We start from the raw sequence: 23,943 nt of genomic DNA, 5'->3' as shown, positions 1-23,943 counted from the left end.
TAATCTTTTTCAAGTGAGCAACGAGCCTGTCAGACCTGCGGGATTCAGCATGTAGGACCACCCAAAGCTTATACCATAAGCGCAAGTGTTGGTTTTAATACAGTCTTGCTGTTTAGTTCTGTTTGCATTTTTTGTTGTTTTTCTTTTTTTCTTTTCTTTCCTTTTCTTTCTTTTTTTTTTTTTAAGATTTTATTTATTTATTTGACAGAGAGAGACACAGCGAGAGAGGGAACACAAACAGGGGGAGTGGGAGAGGGAGAAGGAGGCTTCCTGCCGAGCAGGGAGCCTGATGCGGGGCTTGATCCCAGAACCCCGGGATCATAACCTGAGCCAAAGGCAGACGCTTGATGACTGAGCCCCTCAGGAATCCCATCGTGTTTTCCCACCATGGTTCCACTGCAGGAATCTATCCATTCCAGAAGCTATCCCACTGGGAGAAGTTGGATTCCGTACCCTGAGCCACTGCCTGCGGGCCACACACAAGTTGTAAGAGGTCTCAGTGATCTGACCACAGGCAGGACACGGGACGGCCGTGGAGCCCTGCCCACAGACACCTCACAGAGAGACACAGGAGCACGGGAGGGCATCAGTGACACCGACACCTCAAACATCACTGAATTCATTTCTTTTCTTGTTTTTAGAAAAAGCTCGTTCTGAGTAGACGCTCTCCCAAACTCCCACCGCTGTCTGTACCTCCTGCTTATGAGACTATTCCCAAAGCGACCGTGACCAGAGGAACCCCTACTAGACTATACCGGAATGGGGCTCAGCAGCGACCCACAGACACTAGGGCCATTGCGCTCAAGAGGCCGTCTGAGGTCATGGCAATAAGTGAGCCACCCCAAGACCGAGTGGGTGCCAAGCTCAACCCCTTGCTCGGGGGGTAGGCTCCATGGATCTCACACTGCCCGGTGGTTCAGAGCCGATCAGCAGGCTGCTTTGACACAGGTTTCTGGCCTTACCCTCAAGATCCTGGTTCAACCACAGTCTTGGGGTGGAACCCAAAAACTTCCTGCAGACTTTCAGTGATGAGGACCACACTTTGGGAACCGCTGCCATGCACATCTAGGTCCCAGGCAGAAGAAGGCACATCTATGAATCATACACAGAAGGACTAGCCAGAGATGGAGGAACAACACCCAGGTCCAGGCAGGATGCGATACTGTTGGGGTAAAAGGAGGAAGCATCAATCTCAATGGTATAGAGAAGACAGGCAGGTCCGAAAGGTGTCCCCTGGATTTGGACACGAGGATGGGATGTGGCCACAAACCCAGTGTCCATGGGCTGACCATGAGTTCACAGGTGTCCAGGATCCCTGCTTCCCTTTAAAATCATTAGACCCATCCTTCAACCGGTAAATGGATAAACAGATGTGGTCTCTTCGCACAGGGGAATATTATTCAGCCATAAAAAGGAAGGAAGAACTGATCCATGCTACAGCGTTCAGGACCGACCTTGAAAACATGAGGCTCAGTGAAAGAAGGCAGAAAGCCACAAAGGACCACATATCATATGAGTCTGTTCATATGACACAAGTAAAGTAGGTAAATCCATAGAGACAGAAAGATTTGCAGTGGCCGGGGCTGGCAGGGAGGAGTGAACAGGGAATGACAGCTTAAAAGGAGTGGGATTTTGCTCTGGGATGACAGAAATGTTCTGGAACTAGAGAGAAGTGGTGTTGGCACAACACTGTGGAAAAGTACCACTCAACTGTTCGCTGTAAAATGGTTAATTTCATCTTATATGAATTTCCCCTCAAGGAATCAAAGCAAACAACAATGATAAAATCACATGAGAGCCAGCAAATCTGAGCCTCCTTCCCTCTTGGTAGAGTCTGGCTAGGACCCAAAAGCCTCTGACCAGTTCAGGTATGGTGCTCACAGGCCTGTGGACACAATCCCTGCCTCTCGCTCTGTTCTGTGCCTGGCCTAGCTGTGACATGTTCCCCTTGGGGGTCCTGGGGCTTGGCATCATCAGGAGGACAGAGAGCGTGTCTTATTCACACCATCTAGCAAGGTGTATTCAGCAGCCTGGACATGGCTTATTGTCATTCAACTTCTAGAACCTGGTCTGCAGCTCAGTGTCACCCCCTGACTCTCTGCTCATCACTCCTGCTGGGCCAAATCACTGGCTGCCCCCTAAACATCCCCACCTGCTTGGACCACAGGGGTCCCTGCAAATCCCATTCACCCTTTCAGACCGCAGCATCAGCAATCTGCCAAGTGACCTCCCTCCCAGCACCCAGGTCCCTCGTAGTGCTCTGCTCCCTCTCCAGGATGGACTCCCACCTCTCCACCCACCCCCTACTCCCCAGCACCTGACCAAACTCCTGGAAGGAGAATCTACATCCCTTCGCTTTGCAGTTTCTAGCAGGGGGAACACAGTTGTATCCAGTAACTGGAGCCACTGTGTCATGCTGTTGATGTAGAAACTCTTAAAAAAATGATGCTTCCCCAATGTCTCTCTGTAGCTTTTCTTCTTATACTTTAGGGGAGGTTTGTGAGTTGCACTGTTTGCACCATCAGAAGCACGCGGGTTTGCCTCCATCTTGCTGTATCACAACTTCCTATGTCTTTAGAAACCACGCATTTCAGACAATGCACACACTGAGATGCTCTGGGGATGGTGTATGCTTAGCGGTCCCAAGAAGTTTAGGCACACAGAGAAGAGAAACGGCAAAAGGGTGACTTCTTTCCTGTAAGCTGCATTCCTGGTATTTCTTGCCCCTGCACCCAGTTGAAACTGTAGACTTATTTCTTGTTTTCTCGCTCCATCTGCTGGCAAGACCACAGAACATCTTTCTCACCAACATGTTAAATTCCTCTTAGAAAAGTGAAGGTTTGTATTGTTTTTTTCCCAAACGGTGCCTTCTATTTTTATAAAGTGAAGCCACCCCCCCCAAAAAACTTACTGGGTGTCTCCCCTTTTCACATTAATCCTTTGTTTGTGTACGATGTCAAGATCACAGATCTTGCCTTACATTTCTCAAAATTTTCTCAGCATAAAAATCACCTGGTGACTCTTAAAATACTTGTCTCCCATTCCAAACCTCTTCAATCAGGATTACCTGGGAATGTGTTTTTCAGAAGTTTCCCCCTTCTCGGTTTTGACAATCAAGTGAGTGAGGTACACTCTGTAATCCAGCGGTCTCCCTCTGACCCACAGGGGAGAGAGCAGACTTGGGGAGATGGCTTGGGAAAACTTCTGCCCCACCCCACCACAAGCCCCCTGAATACATGCGTAAGCATTAATAAAATGTTTGCTGTATAAATGCAGCTTTAAGACAATCCCTCCAGATAACTATTGCTACTGCCCCCCTACACTCCATCGTTAAGAAACCACTGAATCATTACTAGACTTCTCTAGCTACATAGAGTCCCATTTCCCAGTCTGACAAAAAACTGCCCTATTTTATGATGTTTACAATAATTTCAATTGTGTTGGGTTTGTCCAACGACGAAACAAATTCTTATTGAAGGCATCTAATTCCGGGGCCTCGTATTCAGGCGGACCCCGGAGCAGCTGGGGCAGCATCAGGAGCGATTGGTCAAGAGATGGGGAGTAGCTGGCTGGCGAACTGAACCTGTCGAGTCTCTGGGGAGGGGTCGCGGCCACCCGTGCTTTAACCCGCCCCGCAGGTGACGATGCAGGTAAATGCAGATAAATACGGCGGACGACCACCGCCATACACGTCCACACGCGTGCACTCGGCAGTCTGTGCACACTTACATGGGCAGGTGCACAGCCGCCCAGCATTCACGCTCTGGAATGAGCTTTATTTTCTTGGGGGCAAAATTCGAATCTCATCTCTCGATTTGAGGAGCTAAATAGCCTCTCATTTGAAGGGGCCACCCAAGGTTCAGTCCGCTGTTTTGTACCTGGTCCACTCTCACAGCTGACCCAGGCCGTGCCCCTGGCTCCACGCGGCTCCCCTAGCTGCAAATGAGGCAGGGGTTCGCCTCATCCACCTGCGGTTACTCTCGGGGCGGGGCCTGGGGCGGGGCTCCTGTGGCTCCGCCCCCGAAAACCGCCGTGCACGTGCCAGCCTTTCAGGGCGCCGCGCGCGCACGTCCTCGCCGCGCCGTTAGCCGGCTGTCACGTGCGGGTGAGTTTTCCGCCAGACGCAGGTGTCCTTCCGCACAGGAAAGGAACCCCGTGCCCCTTCCGCCGGGGTCCGCGCCCTGCGACGGCCCACGAGTGGGAGGGAGCCACGGCTGATGGTGAAGCGACGGCGAGTGGCACGGCTCCGCGGGTCCGAGGAGCGCCGGCTTGCTGGGTTGGGCATCAGGACGCGAAGTCCCGGCGCGGAGGGATCTGGCGTGGTGTGACGGTTGGCGGCGCGGTAGCTGTTAAGGCGGCGGCGACGGCGGGGTGCTGAGGAGATCCGGGGTCGCGGCAGTCTGGGCAGGTGCGTGAGTTTTCCTGCGACTGCAGCTGTGGGCCTGCTGAGGAGGGACGCCCGGGACGCGGGGATACATGGGCGTGGCGGCGGCATGGCGTTGTTGAGGGCGGGAGAAGGCCTGAGGTGTGGGGGGCGCTCCGGCGTTCGAGGGGGGCGTTCCCCGGCCCTGCGAGGGCATGGGGAGGCCACTTCCAAGGTCAGGGCGCGCTCTGGGACCTTGCTGGGGTTTGGGGGGTTACTCTCTGGGTCACGAGTCATTCCTGGGCGCTGCTCGGGTTTGGGGGGCACTGCCTAGTTGGGGGAGCGCTGTCTGGGTCTGGGGCATTCCTGGGTAGTACGAGGGTTGTGGGGGGCATTACCCGGTTTGGAGAACATTGTCTGGGAGGGGGTGGTCTTTCCTGGACACTGTTCGGGGTCGCGGGCATTCGTGGGCACCGCCTGGCTGGGGGCGCACTGCGTGGGTCAGAGGGCGTTCCCCAGCGCTGCCCCTGGTCGGGAGAGGGGCACTGGCGGGGGGCGGGGCGCGGTGAGCCTGTCTGGCTGCCTCGTGGCTTCCGGTGTGCGGGGGCAGGTGCTGGGGCGGCGGGGCGGACCGCCGTTTGAGCGGGAGTCCTTCGCAGCCGGGATGGCAGCGAGCACCGCCTCCGACTTTCTCAAGGGGACCACGTAGTCTGTCGCCCACCGGGGTATCCCGAGATTGGAAGGGTGGAGCGGGGAGCCGCAGTTGCGCGGGAGAGCCCTGCGCTCGGGCCGCGTACCCCACTTGTGTGCGGTTCCGTGGGAGCCCTGGGTGACGCGAGAGGCCGCTGGAGGCCGGCCACGACGAGCTCTGGGCTCGCTGGGTCGGGCGCGGGGACCTCGTCCTTCTGACCGGGGTCTCCGGCAAGTCCCAGGTGTTGCTGGAGAGAGCGGAGGCGGCGGGAGAACACCCCGAACTTGGCACTACCGCGAGGCGGCCCGGTACCAGGCTAGGTGCCAGGGCCGAGCTGCGCTCACAGGCTAGCGTGCAGGGGCGCGGGGGAGGGAGCAGCCCCCGCGCGGTGTGGCAGTGGCTGTAAGGCGGGTGGAAGGGGGCAGGGCACGCTAGTGCGGGCTACGCGGCGGGGCTGGGTGAGTCACCGAACCTCGGTGGCCCACGTGTGCAAGAAGAGAGGTCTCCCTCCGCACGCCGTCAGTGCGAGACCTGAGCGTGGGCGCCCCGGGCCCCGTGAGCAAGCTCGGTGTGTGCCTGTCCCCGATTACGGGCAGCATCAGGGCACAGAGGTTTCAGTGGCGTTGAAATTAGTTCTAGCGTCCTGGCCCCACCGCCGGCCGTACTCTGCAGCGGACCGGGAAATTGCTGGGGTGGAGCCGGCTTGTGAAGGTGTTCGGATCTGCTGAGTCCACGCATTGGCTTCTCCTGTGCCACACAGCAGGAGGCCCGCCCATGTTGGACAGTGTCGTTAGGCTTGTCTCTAGGAAGGTCCGCCTAGAACGAAACCTGAGAAGCCGTGAACGCTGAGCAAAGTTGAGAACCTGACTCACAGCGGAGTGACCTTAAATGTCGGTGATGTCGCAGGCCAGCCCTCGGTGTTTAGAACCTTGGGTGGTCTCAGGAGGTGAAGGTGGAATCCGGCCCCTCCTGTTGGCTGCAAGGCCCCGCTCGTTCTGGTGCAGCAGCTCCCCTTCCTTAGTGCCCTGCGGCCTCACACGGCGTCTTGCAGCTCCACACTTCGTGCTTCTCCAGAGCCTGGCGTCTGCTGCCTGCGGTCTCCTGGTCCTCTTGCATCTCGGTTTAAGTGGCGGCTTTGCTCGAGGCCGACTTCAGTATGTAAATGAGTTTCTGCTTGCTTTTCTGATAGAACGTTCTGCTTAGTTCCTTCATTAAACTCTTACAAAGTTGTAGTTACAATTTTGTCTGCCTTTCCCACTGGGGCTAAGATGTGTTGAATGTTCACTGTGCACCAGGCACTCTAAAAGCCCTTCCTGCATGTTCTCACTTGAAACGCACGCTGGACCTGCGGGCTGGTTTATAAAGACTCTGTATCACAAAGGAAGACATGAATCTCAGGTTATGTCCTTTCTGTGAAGGAGTTGGATTTGGGCAGACGAGCTCTGAGGTCTCCACCCTGTGTGACCTGATGATACGCTTTCTGCTCCATGGTGGGGGTGAGAGGGTGCATCTGCTTTTATGCATGGCGATACCTCTGCTCTTAGCATGTGCCCTGGCTCCCAGCCACTTACACGGTGGTGGTAAGATGGAGAGCGCTGTTGGGTGCGAAGGAGTACGAGCAACAGAGGAGGCATTGGGAGAGCAAGGACTCTGTCCTTTTTCTTTAGAGGCACAGCAGATGGTCGTGCCACTCACCAAGAATGAAAATGTAGGGCATAAATGGTGTGCTGTAGAAGACGGTGGTTTGGGTGTGTTTAAGCTGCACATTGTGCTGTGGGAAGACCCAGGAGTGTGCAGTGGATACGTGGAAGAGTTAGGGAAAGGGCCTGACCTCAAACATGCCATGTGGGCCCAGTTTCATAGATATATACCCACATGTGAAAAGAGCTGGTCACCAGCCTCCGATGTCTCTTAACAGTTTCCCCTAAGTTTGGTTGAGATAGTAATTCAGCAACAGGTGACTGTATTAAGTCCTGCACCGTAGCCCTGCCACCCAGCATGTCCAGTCCACCATAAGCACTTATGTTCATTGAAGGTAGGGGACATTGCCTTTAGCTCTGTTAGGAGAGGTGCGATGAACAGGTGCTGATTCAGAAACTTATTGTGGAGTCTTCAGTACATCTAAAGGAAATCAAAACCACACTGAGATACCACCTTACACCAGTTAGAATGGCCAAAATTAACAAGACAAGAAACAATGTGTGTTGGAGAGGATGTGGAGAAAGGGGAGCCCTCTTACACTGTTGGTGGGAATGCAAGTTGTGCAGCCACTCTGGAAAACAGTGTGGAAGTTCTTCAGAAAGTTAAAAATAGAGCTTCCCTATGACCCTGCAATGGCACTACTGGGTATTTACCCCAAAGATACAGATGTAGTGCAAAGAAGGGCCACCTGTACCCCAATGTTCATAGCAACAATGGCCACAGTCGCCAAACTGGAAAGAACCAAGATGCCCTTCAACAGACGAATGGATGAAGAAGATGTGGTCCATATACACTATGGAGTATTATGCCTCCATCAGAAAGGATGAATCCCCAACTTTTGTAGCAACATGGTTGGGACTGGAGGAGATTATGCTGAGTAAAATAAGTCAAGCAGAGAGAGTCAATTATCACATGGTTTCACTTGTGGAGCGTAAGGAATAAGATGGAGAACGTGGGGAGATGAAGAGGAGAAGGCAGTTGGGGGAAATCGGACAAACCGTGAGAGACTGTGGACTCTGAGAAACAAACTGAAGCTTTCAGGGGGGGCGTGGTGGGTTGGGTGAGCCTGGTGGTGGGGATTGCATGGAGCGCTGGGTGTGGTGCATGAACAATGAATTTTGGAACACTGAAAAGAAAATAAAATGGGAAAAAAAATAAAGGGAACATTGCAGAAACAGTCAAATGTAATCGTGTATGTTGAGTGTTGTCTTTACAATCGTTTCTTCTCAAGGAAAAAAAATGACTGGGCGAGCCAGAGCGAGAGCCAGAGGACGGGCCCGTGGGCAGGAGACAGTGCAGCATGTGGGGGCCACTGCGGTGAGTGCTTGACCTTTCCCCTACAGAACATGTCCTTGAAAAACAAAACCTACGTCTTTATCGGCTTAGGCTGTTGAAGATAAGTTTAAAAACTGTTCTGTGAAGGACGCAGGAGCTGAACAAGAATGATCCTGTTCTATTTCCTGAGCATTGGAAGAGCTGGTTCTTTAGTTAGTGACTCTTCTTTTTTTTTTAATTTTATTTACATCCAATTAATTATAGTGTAATATTAGTTTCAGAGGTAGAGTTCAGTGATTGTTCAGCTGTGTATCACACCCAGCGCTCCTTCCATCCTGAGCCCACCTTAACACCCATCAGCTAGTTAGTGATCCTTCTTCAAGAAGCTGCTTTATGGGAATACTTAGTTACTAACATAGACCAGTTTTGTTTGAACGTCTTAGACTTGCTGAAGACTGTTTCCTCTGATCTGTGACCTTTTGACATGAAAAGAATGCTGTTTGTTTGCATATCGCCGTAGAGTCAGCAGCCTGGCTATATCCAGCCCAGGCCTCAGCAGCCAGCAGCGGAAGGGGAGTTAGTTGGCCGTGGACGACAGAGAGGAGCAGTGGGAGCAACAGCCAAGCCCCAAGGTGAAGGGAGAGTGAAAAGATCTCATGGGCGTGTGTGTAGTAGTAGACGTGAAGCGGTAACCAGCATACGGAGTCATTATAAAAAGGGGCCCCTGCCGTCCTTCAGGAAGAACAGGCCCTCTCAGCTGTGCAGCCTGGACTTAGGAAGGTGCCACAGGATTTTTCTCCTTGGAAATGAAAAAGCATGTTCTTGCCAGGGCCCCGTGTTAGCTCTTGCAGAATGATTAAGTTCTGAACTAACCGTCCATGTGCTGACTCATTAGTCATTGAGAACTTTTTGGCATCATTAGTGATTTCATCACAAGCTGAACTTCCTTTAACATGTGTAACTTTGGTCTCCTGGGGGTGGTTCTGGCTGGCCACGTTTCTCAGGTGCAAAACCCAGGCCAAAGTTAGGACTGCCGATGAGGTCAGAACACCAGTTCTGATTACAAAAATTGTGTTTTTTCAGTACTTTGTTACAAACGTGAATTATTTAGATGCTTGATAAAATAAGATTTATTTTACAGTTACATTTGGTTCTGATAACAGGAAACACTCCTGTGCACACAGGGAATTAACGTAAGGACGTGGCTTTCCAGCTAGGGTGGGCACGGGAAGTGTGCTTTTGGGGAAACTAGCACGGAGGCAGCCGGCTAGCGAGAAGGCAGAGCTGCTTTCCTCCCTGTGCTACATTCCCCCCTTCTCCAAATCACAGCTAGTGACGTCAGTGAACAGTAGAGGGTGAACGAATCTAAGATTTTAGGGTGGTGTGAACTGCTGTGTCAACTACTGGGCAGCCTGGAAACTTCCTGAAACACGGAGTGTTCTTGGGAAACCACAATGTTTAACAAGCCAGGGAGAGTGGACAGGAAAATGATGGGGCAGTGCCTTGAAACCTGCAGAGGCTGTTGAAAACACTGAGTCTTCGTAAAGACGCTTAAACCAAGTGAGCGCTTTTTACCTCTTTGTTCTGCACCATTTTATTTTTTGCCATTTTACAAATGCTGACAGTGGAAAACTGCTGCTACTCCCTGTGGGGCTTGTAGAGTTGTGCCAGCTTTGGGATGACATCTTGTCCCATGGAGCAGTTGTGATGGTACATTCACTAGCGGGTCCCCTCATGGGAACGCAGTTGTCTGTCAGTGGAAGGGTGCTGACTGTCCTGCTCTGTACCCCACACTGCAAACACCTGACCACGTAGAGTCAGCACTGCCCTATTGGTCGAGCACCCCATACCACTGCCCTACATCCTACGAAACCAAGTGTCATTTCTGTATCTTTAATGAATATGTGATTGTATAAATCTTTGCATAGACAAGTTTGAGGAAAAACATCGGTTAATAGTGCTACACTTGAAGAGTCAGAGGACGAGAGGGTCTTTCATTTATGTATCTAATTATCTGTTACTTTTTTGATGTAAGATACGTTATTTTTCAAGATGTCTGATGAGAATTCATTCATGGGCATTCATCTCTTTAAATTTATAGGATTTTACCCAGTTTCTCCTCTAATCTCGATATCTGAGTTTCTGTGACACTTTCCTATCTCTAAAAAGCTAGTATCTAACTTTATATGTAAAGGTCACTGTGCGGATTAAATAATACTTGGAATAACAAATGCAAGGCCCTATTTCACAACTTTTCACTGCTGTTGTAAGCATTATATCTGAGAAGTATTTGTCATAAATGTTCAAGTATCTACTGAGTTTTAGAAATTGACAAGTTTAACAGATTTTCTGTGAATGAGACCTTGCCTAGGACTGTGGTTTGCATTCTCTAAGTGGGGCGTGAATACGTGGAGGGTTCTTAAACAGCAGTAGCAACATCAGACTTGTGTTTTTAATCACTCCAGCAACTACACAGAAAGGGAAGTTCTAGGCACACCTTGAAGTTACTGCAGTTCCAGTTCCAGACCACTGCAATAAAGCAGATCTTATAAAGCGAGTAGATGAATTGTTTGGTTTCCCAGGGTTTATAAGAGTAGACACCATACCATAGGCTGTTAAGTGTGCAGTAACATTACGTCTAAACAGTGTACATACTGCTAAGAAATTGTAACCATTATTTAAGTTTTCACTAGTTGTAACTACTGACCACAGATCACCTTAACAAATATAATAACAAAAAAGTTTGAAATAGTGTGAGAATTACCAGAATGTGACACAAATGAAATGAGCAAATGTTGGCAAAATGGCACCAGTAGACTTGTTTACCACAGGGTTGCCACAAACCTTCAGTTGTAAGAACTGCAGTATCCACGAAGCACAGTAAAGTGAGGTATCCTTATAATTAGCAGGCTTTTCAATTTTGTTCACTCTAAAACCTGTCCTCTTTACAGATTGATGGTAAGCTTTGGCTAACTATAAAAGTTGTGTTGTATATAGAGAGGGAAACAGACTTCATTGTTTGTATTCAGAAACTTGCAGTCAAGTTTACATACCCAGAATTGAAATTTTTTTTAATTTTTTTTTATTTATTAGAGAGAGAGAGAGAGAGAGAGCATGAGAGGGAAGAAGGTCAGAGGGAGAAGCAGACTTGGATCCAGGAGCCCAATGCGGGACTTGATCCTGGGACTCCGGGATCATGACCTGAGCCAAAGGCAGTGGCATAACCAGCTGAGCCACCCAGGTGCCCCAGAACTGAATTTTAAGACAAACTCAAATTTTTCAGGAAAACAGCTGCCGTGACCTTTATTGTTACCAGCTTGGATTAGGTATGCCTGGCCTGCATTAGTGTAGTTAATCAACCAAGACCAAGGCTACTTTAAATTGAAAGTCTCTGGGATAAAAATTTCAAGGGAGGGGCGCCTGGGTGGCTCAGAGGGTTAAAGCCTCTGCCTTGGGCTCAGGTCATGATCCCAGGGTCTTGGGATCGAGCCCCGCATCGGGCTCTCTCCTTGGTGGGGAGCCTGCTTCCTCCTCTCTCTCTCTCTCTCTGTCTGCCTCTCTGCCTACTTGTGATCTCTCTCTGTCGAATGAATAAATAAAATCTTAAAAAAAAAAAAAAAATTTCAAGGGAAACAGAACAGTTATGTATTTAAAGGACTTTTAAATAGAGTCCCTGAATGTCCTGAAGTAAAAGAACCTACATATTTAGCAACACCTTTAAAGGGGCTTATAAATTATATTTTCATGTAAAACTCAACATGTCCATGAAGTGCATCAGTTTTTCAGGTAAGGAAGTGGAAGCTCATGTTGGAATAATTTGCTTCCAGAGTATATCAGGAACCAATATTTTGTTAAAGCACTGTTCCTTCTCTAACAAAAAAGTCCAGAAGTTGGCATTTCAGGGCTAGTCCTGGCATTTGTGGTAAGAAGAAAACTGGCCTTTTCAATCGTTTTGTTCTTTTGTCCTGACTTCTGTCATTAAGGCATATGTTTGGTGGTCACATCCAGATTCCAGGCAAGACTGGCAGGTCAAGGGTCCCAGAGAACATAGACACTGGCTGCTGACTCCCTTTCAAGGCACTTTCCCAGTGGTTGATCCAGTAATTTCTAGTAAACTTCTTAGGCCATCCTTACCTGCAGGGAAGATGGAATTCTAGTCCATTAGGTATGACTCCCTAAAAAAGTCCTCTTTTTAAAAAGAAGACTGAGGGTTTAGGGAGTCCACCAAAGTGTCTGGTACTCAAGGTATGGTCCCTATTAACTGAAAGCTGCATTTGTAACAGCAGATGACAAAGGCCACGTTCATTCTTTGGCCCACACCACACTGTTGATGAGATGCACTTCTGTATGATGTACGAATTGAAGGATTCAATAATGTTGGATATTATAATCAGCTTTGGAAACCACATGAACTGCTAGCTAATCTGTCCCACTGGGCCATGTGTGTGGTGGCCGTGGGGTACACATAGGACGATCCCATCTGTTCTTAAGGGAATTAGTGAGGAAATGACACTAGACATTTACACATTAAAACCTATGAATTATCAATTCCTGTAGCTATAAGTGCATCATAAAACTGTGAAGAATACTTCTGTTTAGGCTCTTAGGTTGTTATCAGAACTTGCAGTACAGAACTATGATTTCCCAGCCACTAAGCATGTTCCTGAGTTCTTAATCCCAAGTCAGTTGTCTTAGTTTTGTTTTGCTTTTTACATGGATATATCTTACAGGGGACCAACCGAATTTACCTGGGGCAGTGGCAAAGGGTTTATAGAAGTCCTAGCTGAGGTGCCCTGGCCAACAGATACCTATGAAATTTCTCAACAGTATCTTAGCACCTCTGTAGCTTTTGGGGTCCATGTAGTACTTTGGGAATTAATGTCATCATTGTTTCGTGTTTCATGTGACATAGGATGATATTTTTTTTTTTAAGAGCTCCAGATATCTGCTGGATTTCAAGAGTTATCATTAGGAGAGAGAGGAGGTCGTCGTAGAGACTTTCATGATCTTGGTGTGAATACAAGACAGAACCTGGACCATGTTAAAGAATCAAAAACAGGTGAGTTAGTTATGATGACTGCAGTTTCCTGGGATGACTTTTTGAGTACACAGAACACTGAATTGAAGCCCTTTATTTTACATATTTATTTGTATGGTGCAGTAGCAGGGAGAAAAAGCACATTTGGTCAGGATCCAGCTTTTCCGGTGGCTTTTCCATTTCCCTCTCTCTCTTGGCTTTGATGAAATAGGTTGTCAGGGTCTTCAGCCGCACTGAGACGTTTTACTAAGTGCCGCATAACTTTTCTCTTTTAAAACTTCTTGCCACAGCGATTTGGTGGGTTCTGATGTAGATTACTTAGTCTAAGGAGGATTCATTCCTAAACATATGCTTGTGGGAACTTACATGGGTAGGATAGTCGTACTCAAAGTCAGATGCCTGAGAAGTTCAGTGCCATAGGCCTTTCTTCACCTTTTGTTACAGATCTGTGTCTGCTTTGTCACAGTAGGAAAGATCTCAGGGAAGAATTAACTTGTTATTTTGTTAATGAAACGCGACTCGTTCTTACAGGTTCTTCAGGCATTATAGTAAGGCTGAGCACTAATCATTTTCGATTGACGTCCCGTCCCCAGTGGGCCTTATATCAGTATCACATTGACTATAACCCGCTGATGGAAGCCAGAAGACTCCGCTCAGCTCTTCTTTTTCAACATGAAGACTTAATTGGAAGGTGTCATGCTTTTGATGGAACAATACTATTTTTACCTAAAAGACTACAGCACAAGGTTATTTTAAAATGTTGGGTTGGGGAGAGGGTGATGAAGGATTTCCACTTCAAAAGCAGAACTGCCGCAATCTAGGGTAGATTTTAGAGAAACTCCAGTGGTCCTCTGTCTCATAGAGTTTTAATGAACCCAGAGGGGCCTTTGGCATTATTGCATCATTTTCAAATCCGCCTGAAAAACGTGATGACAATTATAATAAGGCCCAGAACCACTCTTCTCAAAGTCATTCTTTCTTTCTTTAAAACTTTTCCATACTTTTCACTGTTGCCTTTTTAGCAGGAATTATGTGATTGGGATTATTAGTTTCTCTTAACAATTAAAAGTTTGGTTTTCCATCGCTCTGGCTCAGGTTACTGAAGTGTTCAGTCAGACGCGAAATGGAGAGCACGTGAGAATAACAATCACCTTAACAAATGAACTCCCGCCTACGTCACCAACTTGTTTGCAGTTCTATAATATTATTTTCAGGAGGTATGTTGGTGTTTTCTTAACATTTTACTAAGAAAAACTGAAAACCTAGAGAAGAGTTGAAAGACCAGTGTGGTGAGTCCCTGTGCGTGGAGATACTTACCAGTATTTGCTCCTGTCTTCTGACCTTTAAATTTCTAGGCTCTTGAAGATCATGAATTTACAGCAAATTGGACGGAATTACTATAACCCAAGTGACCCAATCGATATTCCAAATCATAGGTTTGTATGAAGTGGAACCTTTCTGTTCCTTAGGTATGATCACAGACTTTGAAAACGATGTTCTAATTTGAAATAATCAAATAATCAAATTTATTACTGGGGCTGTTAGGGGTACCCGTCATGTTAAGTAAATATTTAACTTGATTTTAATAATAAGAGACCTCCTAGAACACTTGGATATAAAAACATCACGTGATACTCCTCTCTCACTACGGAAGCATGAAGGGTTGTCTAACACTGTTTGTATTTGCTTTTGGGCAACAAAATTTATGAGCTAATGAAGATCGTTTCAGAAGTTCCTGTAGTGTATCCAAGCTTGGCACACACAGTTTAGGGTTATTGTACTAATTATAGATGCTTTTGGTTAGACTGGCAACCCTTTCAAGTTTTACCAACATAAAAAATCATTTAATAAAGTTAGCGTATTAATTCAAATGGAGCTTGAATTATTTTACTATAAAACAACATTCATTGTTGAGGATCTTAGAGGGATCTTTATCTGGACCCATGTAAAACCTAGAAATAACTAAATTTACTCAATTCGAGAATGTTGTACTTTAGATCTAGTTAATAAAGGAGAAGAACACAATTTGATGTACATAGAACATGTCAGGGTTGTTCATAGGGTCCCTTCATTGCTCTCTTGTCTGACAGGTTGGTGATCTGGCCTGGCTTCACCACCTCTATCCTCCAGTACGAGAACAACATCATGCTTTGCACAGACGTCAGTCACAAAGTCCTTCGCAGCGAAACCGTGTTAGATTTCATGTTCAACCTGTATCATCAAACGGAAGAACACAAATTTCAAGAACAAGTTTCTAAGGAGCTAATAGGTTTAATTGTTCTTACCAAGTAAGCTGCTCTTGAAAATATGAAATAATCATTTTGCAGGTCTTAAGATCCTGTAGCTTTCTAGTCCATCCTGTTAGGATGTAGGGTTTACATACATGGGAATAGCATGAAAATGGGGAAGAGGTGTTTTTGACCTTTCTCAAGATGCAAGATGTCAGGGGGAGCATGTTCTTTTGAAAAGGACAAATATTTAATAACTTCTTTCTTTTTATTCATTTTATTTTCTAGTACTTCACTCACTTCCCCACCCATCTAGCGTGGTCTTTACGTAGTTTTCCCTTTGTCTTCCTGTGACATCATATATTACTAAGTGATTTGGAAGTTTACAGAGACTACATACTATCTATATCTAGCCTCTTCTTTTTTAATATATTTTATTTTATTTTTTCAGTGTTCCAAGATTCACTCTTTATGCACCACACCCAGTGCTCCATGCAGTCCATGCCCTCCATAATACCCACCACCAGGCTCACCCAACCCCCCCCACCCCTCTCCCCTCCAGAACCCTCCGTTTGTTTCTCAGAGTCCACAGTCTCTCATGCTTCATCTCCCCCTCCAATTTCCCCCAATTCACTAATACTCTTTCTATAATTCTAATCAAAGACTAATAAATCCCAACCGTTGCACAGGTATAACAATAAAACCTACAGAGTAGATGATATTGACTGGGACCAGAATCCAAAGAGTACCTTTAAGAAAGCGGATGGTTCTGAAGTCAGTTTCTTAGAGTACTACAGGAAGGTAAGAAGATCACGTAGGCTTTATCTTTTTCATGTCAATTGTTTAGGTCTTGGGAAAAATGTGACCTATCTTCAGTAGGATTTTCTTGTACACATGGAACAAGTTGCTTTGAAAGCTATATATAAATATATTTATTAAGGCCATAATAACATAGTTTATATAAAGCTCATTATCACATGAGAAGTGCTTGGTCCTGTTTCCTTTTTCCTAGCAAAATGAAAGATTGTTTTTTATTTAAGCTTGTGGAGGACAAACAAGGTAATTGGTAATGAACAATACAAGTTTAGTGACCCATATCCTGTAATGAACACTTCTCTTTTAACTTCACGCAGGGATGGGGGTTAAAGGTGGGTAAATCCTCAGCATCAGTTGTGCTAAATCTACATATAGGTTAACTCTTTTTTTATTTTGTATCTAAATTCAATTTAGCTAACATATACTATATTATTAGTTTCAAGGGTAGAATTTAGCGATTCATCAGTTGCATATAACACCCAGTGCTCATTCCATCCCGTGCCCTCCTTAATGCCTATCACTCGGTTACCCATCTCCCCACCCGCCTCCCCTCAGTTTGTTTCCTATAGTTAAGAATCTCTTATAGCTTGTCTCCCTTTCTGATTTCATCTTACTTTATTTTTCTGCTTGTCCTCTATGTTCATCTGTTTTGTTTCTTAAATTTCACATGAGTGAAATCTTACGGTATTTGTCTCTGACTGATTTATCTCACTTAGCATAGCACCCTCTGGTTCTGTCCATGTCATTGCACATGGCGAGATTTCTTTCTTTTTGATGGCTAAGTAATACTCCAGTGTGTGTGTGTGTATATATATACACACACACACACACACACCACATCTTCTTTATCCATTCATCTGCCAATGGACATCTGGGCTCTTTCCACATTTAGGCTATTGTGGACATTGCTGCTATAAACATTGAGTTATACAGGTGCTCCTTTGGATCCCTACATTTGTATCTTTGGGATAAATACCCAGTAATGCAATTGCTGGGTCATAGGGTAGCTCTACTTTCAACTTTCTGAGGAAACTCCGTGCTGTTTTCCAGAGTGGTTGCCCCAGCTTTCATTCCCACCAACAGCATAGGAGGGCTCCCCTTTCTCCCCGTCCTCGTCAACACCTGTTGTTTCCTGACTTGTTAATATTAGCCATTCAGACCAGTGTGAGGTGGGAACTCATTGTGGTTCTGATTTGTATTTCCCTGATGCCAAGAGACGTGGAGCACCTTTTCATGTGTCTGCTAGCCATTTGCATGTCCTCTTTGGAGAAATGTCTTCATGTTTTCTGCCCATTCCTTGACTGGATTATTTGTTCTTTGGGTGTTGAGTTTGGTAAGTTCTTTATAGATTTTGGATACTGGCCCTTTATCTGATACGTCATTTGCAAATATCTTCTCCCATTCTGTTGGTTGTCTTTTGATTTTGTCGACTTTTTCCTTTGCTGTGCAAAAGCTTTTAATCTTGATGACGTCCCAGTAGTTCATTTTTGCCATTGCTGCGGCTGAGGTCGAAGAGGTTGCTGCCTGTGTTCTCTAGGAATTTGATGGATTCCATTTAGGTCTTCCATCCATTTTGGGTCTGCTTTTGTGTGTGGTGGAAGTCAGTGGTCCGGTTTCATTCTTCTGCATGTGGCTGTCCAATTTCCCCAGCAACATTTATTGAAGAGACTGTCCCTTTTCCATTGGACATTCTTTCCTGCTTCATCGGAGATTAGTTGACCATAGAGCTGAGGGTCCATATCTGGGCTCTCTGTTCTGTTCCGTGGATCTATGTGTCTGTTTTTGGGCCAGGACCATGCTGTCTTGATGATGACAGCTTTGTAGTAAAGCTAGACATCTGGAATTGTGATGCCACTAGGTTTGGTTTTCTTTTTCGACATTCCTTTGGCCATTTGGGGGTCTTTTCTGATTCCATACAAATTTTAGGGTTATTTTTTAAAAGATTATTTATATTATTTGACAGAGATCACAGGTAGGCAGAGAGAGAGGGGGAAGTAGGTTCCCTGCTGAGAGGAGCTCAATCCCAGGACCCTGGGATGATGACCTAAGCCGAAGGCAGAGGATTAACCCACTGAGCCACCCAGGCACCCCATTGTGTGATTTTCTAATACTAGTTTTGTGCAGGCGGTTCTAGCTATTGGTGTGGTAATCCTTGAAAAAAGAGCCGAGGCAAATGGGAGCAAGAAAGACCCACTGCCAACTGGAAGAAAGTACAGTGTTTACATCAGAACGCACACTAATGTCGTCGCTCGGGGGTAAGCACATCTGCCCCCTGAATCCTTCGGAGCTTGTGTTCTGTGTGACGTGCTGTTACAAGTGCTGGAGGAGTAGTTCTAAAACATGAATCAGTTAAAATCTTAACACTTATCTTTAAAGTGCTAAGATTTATTTCATGTTTTTCCCACATTCAGTACATTCTTATTTCTAAAAAGCTGGATAAAGAATCTGTTATATGTTTGTGTCTTATGTCAGAATTACACATCAGACTGGTGACCTCAAAATGTCTTTTGTACTGGTTGCGTTCTATTGCCCGAGCTTCAGCTGCTCTGCTGGGAGTGAAAAGATCCGACGACAGCCCGGAAGGAAATGGTTCTCTGAGAAGCCACAGTAAGAGCTGCTCTTCTGGGCCACCTGCACGGCCCAGTTGGTGAAGCATCTGCCTTCGGCTCAGGTCATGATCTCCAGGTCCTGGGGTCGAGCCCCACGTTGGGCTCTCTGCTTAGCGGGGAGCCTGCTTCTCCCTTACTCTGCCTGCTGCTCTGCCTTCCTAATGCTCACTTCACTTTCTATCAAATAAAGAAATAAAATCTTTTTAAAAAGCTGCTCTTCTTTTGGGCAAAATGAAAATAGGTCAGGGGCCATCTCAGCTTGATTTACCCTCTTAACTCCTTGGGGACCCCAGTCATATTTAACTTAGATTCCTTCTAGGTGTGGGAGTTACTGTGAGAAGTGAGCATTTTCCTGTGGTTTTCCTGATCACTGTCGGGACAGGAACAGTTGGTATGTATCAACAGCGGTTCCAAAGGAGGCGCCTGTGGAAAGTTTGGTTTCCACCTGAGGCCAGGCCAGGGGAGGGTCTCCTTCTCTGACTAGTAGTGAGTCTTAAACACCAGCTTACTACTCTCCATGTGGCCTACTTGTTGACATACTTGCAAGTTCTGCCTGGAACTCCCAGTTTCTCCATAGTAACTTGTTAGGTGATCTCCAGGCCCGTCTGTGCTATAGTTCACAGTTCTCAGATTTCTAGCTCTAGCCCAGACATGTGTAAGCCTGCTTGTTCTCGATAACTGCACATCTCAAGACCCCTTCCATGTGACCAACGCTGAACACGTTCTGGCCCCTGTGCTGTGCTCTGATCAGCACAGAGACTGTAACTTCCACAGGGCCAGAGGGTTTGGGGTTTATGCCCCCCCTCCCCCGTGCCTAGAAAGGCACTCAGGCATCTGAGTGAACAAATGCGTAACAGGTAGCTAAAACCTCGGGCCTGCGGGCCTCTTCTCACTGTGCAGCGCTGCTGGTGGCCTCGCCTTCTGAAATGCCTCCGACCGCCACCTCTGGGTGGCCGCCCTGCCCATTCTGTGCAGGCCCCATGCCCATTCTGCTGGTCTCCGTTTGCATTTCTCCTGCTTTCCGATCCATTTTCAGATGTTACTCTTCTCCCCACAGTACTGGCGTGCATTGGTGTGTGTCCAGTGAGACCCTAAGTGATGTAGCCCCTGCCTGCATGTTGATGCTCATCTCCTCGCTCTCCCTGGCCATCTCCTCTGACCCCAGGCTCTTTCTGCCTGGGACACTACACGCCTGACTCGTGATCGTAGCCTTAGTCTCAGTGCAGATGATTTCCGCCGGAAGCCTTGTCTCACAGCCAGGACCGACTGGGCATCTTTCGTCCACGGTCCGTCAGAGTGGCGTGCGGTTGAGATGTTTCTAAGAATCACGGCATTCTTGGGACTTCCTAGGACAGGTGCAGTTTTCATGATAAGCGATGGCTTGGATGTTCTATGTTAAAAATCATGTTTAAGCAGCACTCAGAGTGGAAGAGAGAAGGGCCTTTAAAAGGGAAGATCATGGTCAGTTTTTAAAAGGAAAGTTTTGGCAGTAATGTTAAATGCATTAAGTAGTCGTAGTAGGTTTTTAGACCTACTACCTAAACTTAAAGTAGTAGGTTTTTAGATGTAAGGGAAGATGTTAAAAGAACATCTTCCCTTAGGGATCCCCTAAGAATATAGGAAGGGGATTCCCAAAGTTGCACAACAAGGAACCATGCACTGAAGGCCCGTTGGTGAGATCGGGCGGAGTAGGAACGTGTCTGACTCCACTTCCACACGCCTACTCGTGTGTGCACCTAGTAAGTGATGTGCAAGGGAGGGGGTGGTCAGTGGGAGGACGCCAGTAAAGAAGGTGGTGTGATGAGATCTGTCGCGTGGGCACAGGGTGCAAGAGTCAGATAAGAGCTGCTTGAAATTTCCTTCCCCAAATAGGAAAATGAACTTTTCCCCAGAACAGACTGGAATTCCTGGTCTCTTAGTTGCTAAGGGTAGGTGGCCTGGACCTTGGCATAGGATGGGACTAAGGAACAGGAAGTACTTCTTCCTCTGTTGGTGAAGGGCGGTCATGGTGCTCAGCCTCTGCATGCTGAAGGCGGATGTGTGGCTCTCTGAACTTGAGAAGGCACAGGAGGTGCCGGGAAAGAGGGTCTCGAGAACATGGGGCCAGAAACAAGTGGAGATGACACAGGGAAGCCTCTCCCATTCGAGGGCTGCAGACGCGAGGCCTGCGAGCCGTTTTAGGTGTGTGTGAACTCACCAAAGCTCACAGTTTTTTCTTTTTTTACCAGTTGTGAGAACGTGCCTTAGGGATTGCATGTGGGGAATCTTAAGACCGCTGAATTGAGGGGCGCTTGGATGGCTCAGTCCGTTAAGCATCTTAGGGCATGATCTCGAGGTCCAGGGAGTGAGCCCCATGTGGGGCTGCCCGCTCAGCTGGGAGTCTGCTTCTCCCTCCGACCCTCCCCACTCTCCTGCTTGCTCGCTCTCAAGTAACATCTTTTTGTTGGTGTCTGTTTTATCTTGTTCAGTTAGCCAGGATACAGTACGTCATTAGGTTTTGATGGAGTATTCAGTGATTCATTAGTTGCGTGTAACACCCAGTGCTCATCACCACACGTGCCCTCCTTAATGCCTGTCACTGAGCTGCCCCATCTCCCCACTCCCTCCCTTCTGTAACTTCCAGTGTGTTTCCCCGAGTCCAGAGTCTCTCATAGTTTGTCAGATCTTTTAAACAAAAAGATTACTGAATTGAAATTCAACTTCTACCTTCTGTAAAAACTTTTCCTAATTAAAAATATTCTCTGGCACGCAAACTTCTTCCTTCACCCCATGTGTTAATGTCAAGGCGTGTTTCCTACGTCACTTCTCACTGTAATAACTAGTAGTTTTGGAGGAATTCTGTCATGAGGACCCAGAGATACACAGGCTTTTGTTTCTAAACCAAAAAAAAAAAAAATCACAAAATAAAGTGAACTGTGAGTAAAACTCAGAAAGATGGTCAAGGACAGTGAGGCTGTACGTTGTTAAGAGGAAAGATGAGGTACTCAGTAACACCTATAAATCACAAGCTCTCCTGGAAGGATTAAAGATGAGCTTTTTAAGCTTTACTTGGATAGTGATACCAGCTGTGCTATTGGCATCAATTCTCGACTTAAAAAAACAAATCCTTTTTTTGGTCCACTGAACTATTATTAAAGGCATTTGCATGCACAGTGATACTTTCTTTCCGTAACTAGCAATACAACCAAGAAATCACCGACTTGAAGCAGCCTGTTCTGGTCAGTCAGCCGAAGAGAAGGCGAGGCCCTGGCGGCACCTTGCCAGGCCCTGCGATGCTCATTCCAGAACTCTGCTATCTCACAGGTACCGCTGTGCTGGGCCGCCTTCCCTGCCTTTTCTAGGAGCCCCGCCACCCCTGGGAAAGCCCTTCCCGCTGCTTCAGCTCCTTACGCTTCACCACCCTGTACCCCAGACACTGAGACGTGATCCGTGTTTGTCTAATTGGACACCTTTCGGTATTTTACTTGAAGGGCTAACTGATAAGATGCGTAATGACTTTAACGTGATGAAAGACTTAGCCGTTCACACAAGACTGACTCCTGAACAAAGGCAGCGTGAAGTCGGAAGGCTCATTGATTATATCCATAAGTAAGTCCTCTGCATCCCACTGGGGCATGGGTCCAATTTGCTGTTATTTTTTGTGGGTTGGGGGAGTGAGAGAAAGTCATTTTGTTTTCCTTTTGTATTTGTGGTATTTGGGTGGGTTCTTTGTGTTTCTAGGTGACCCTGCACTTTGTCGGGGAATACTAACGGCTGTAGCCCGTGGCCTTTTCTAATTCTTCTATTAGCGAAAGGCAGTAAAGCAGAAGGTGAAATGTTCTGGACAAATTTACTTTCTCTCTTTGTTATAACATTGAGGGTTTACTTTGAAGAGAAGGTAGTTTGGGCATCAGAATTGTAATTTAAAGGCTGTTCTGAAGGGACACAGGAACACGATGAGGGAGAAATGGAGAGCCCGTCTGTTTTCCTGGCGTTCTTTCCAGGCTTTCAGTCCTAAGAGAAATAGGAAAACGTACTGTAGGTTAGCTTGGATCTCTGCGTCTGATTTTGCTGTGTTTGCTTTATGCTGAGTGGTCTGTAAATATGTTAAATTTACAGAGATGATAATGTTCAGAGGGAGCTTCGAGACTGGGGTTTGAGCTTTGACTCCAACTTACTGTCCTTCTCAGGAAGAATTTTGCAAGCAGAAAAGATTCACCAAGGTGGAAAAACAGTAAGGCACTTCTTCAGTTGTCGATCGCATCAGGTTTGGGTCTGGTTCAGTTAAGCCGAAAAACCCTGTTACATGGTGGCCTGCGTTCCTCACCTCCTCTCCTCTCCTCCCACCTCCACTCCCTGTCAGCTCCGGGGAGCGAGGAGGTGGCCATGGGGGGGCCACCGGGGAGACTTCACTAAAGGCTGGCCTAGCGTGTTGCTCATAGCAGAATTACTTCAGGTAGAGAAGAATTTTAAGCGAGTGGGTTGGTATTTTGTCTGCCACTGAGGTGATCTTTTCTACAGAAAACTTTCAATTTATTTGACTTCATTTTTGCCCGGACCATTTGTTTGTAGGGATATATGTATTAAATATCGTGAGGCCTTTTATGCTTTCCCCTCAGAAAAGGAAAGCGAGTATTGCCAAAGTATTTTTGTGTCCTGGAAGCAGGGCAAGGGCCAGAACTTTAACGTCCTTTCATAGACGACTGCCCTCTGCCTTCTCCGTGTAGGAACGACCCCCTGGCCATGTAGTTAGTGTTTCGCCTGTAGGTGTGGTCATTGTCCCCATGGAAATGGTCAGTGTAGACACCCCTGTGCTGCGGGTGTGGGATGTGGGGACACGGGAGCGACGCTGGGGTTTCCTCTGTGGGGCCGCATCCCATGTCACGGTGCTTCGACTTGCTGAGCTTTCTGCCCTGCTCGCTTGCAGAGCCGACACTGTCGAGCCGCCTACCTTCCCAAGCCGTGTTTGTTATGTCTTTATCACAAGGAATGTAACGCCTGTCCCTGTCGTGTCTCAGAAGATGGAGGAGGGCCCAGGAAGTACCGGGGGGGGGGGGGCCTGCTCCCGAGGCTGAGGCACTTGCGTGGCCGTGATGCGGGCCGTGGCGGGGTCCCATCCTCCCCGGACACACTTCTGCACCGTTCTCCCCCAGCAGGGCATTTCATCTGTCCCTAGAGCCCCGACGGAGGCGTAGTCCCTCAAGGGTCAGAATGCCATGGGAAACTGGGTATAGACTTGTTGG

At 47.3% G+C, this 23,943-nt stretch overlaps 1 protein-coding gene across 1 annotated transcript in view; it reads left to right on the top strand.

Moving 5' to 3' along the window:
* The first annotated feature begins 7,992 nt into the window (after positions 1-7,992).
* LOC111156466 (piwi like RNA-mediated gene silencing 1) overlaps positions 7,993-23,943 on the top strand; it is a 30,908-nt gene continuing 14,957 nt past the window's right edge. Inside the window, exons 1-11 of the mRNA XM_022517389.1 lie at positions 7,993-8,072; positions 8,551-8,662; positions 12,964-13,089; positions 13,600-13,814; positions 14,164-14,285; positions 14,424-14,504; positions 15,159-15,356; positions 15,986-16,097; positions 21,898-22,024; positions 22,192-22,309; positions 22,820-22,934. Coding sequence (XP_022373097.1) covers positions 7,995-8,072; positions 8,551-8,662; positions 12,964-13,089; positions 13,600-13,814; positions 14,164-14,285; positions 14,424-14,504; positions 15,159-15,356; positions 15,986-16,097; positions 21,898-22,024; positions 22,192-22,309; positions 22,820-22,934 — 1,404 coding nt within the window. The 5' untranslated portion in view covers positions 7,993-7,994. The remainder of the gene's footprint in view (positions 8,073-8,550; positions 8,663-12,963; positions 13,090-13,599; positions 13,815-14,163; positions 14,286-14,423; positions 14,505-15,158; positions 15,357-15,985; positions 16,098-21,897; positions 22,025-22,191; positions 22,310-22,819; positions 22,935-23,943) is intronic.

This window comes from Enhydra lutris, unplaced genomic scaffold (genome assembly GCF_002288905.1).
Source record: "Enhydra lutris kenyoni isolate GAN:26980312 unplaced genomic scaffold, ASM228890v2 scaffoldscaffold46, whole genome shotgun sequence".
NCBI lineage: Eukaryota > Metazoa > Chordata > Mammalia > Carnivora > Mustelidae > Enhydra > Enhydra lutris.
This window is presented reverse-complemented; position numbering and strand designations above follow the sequence as displayed.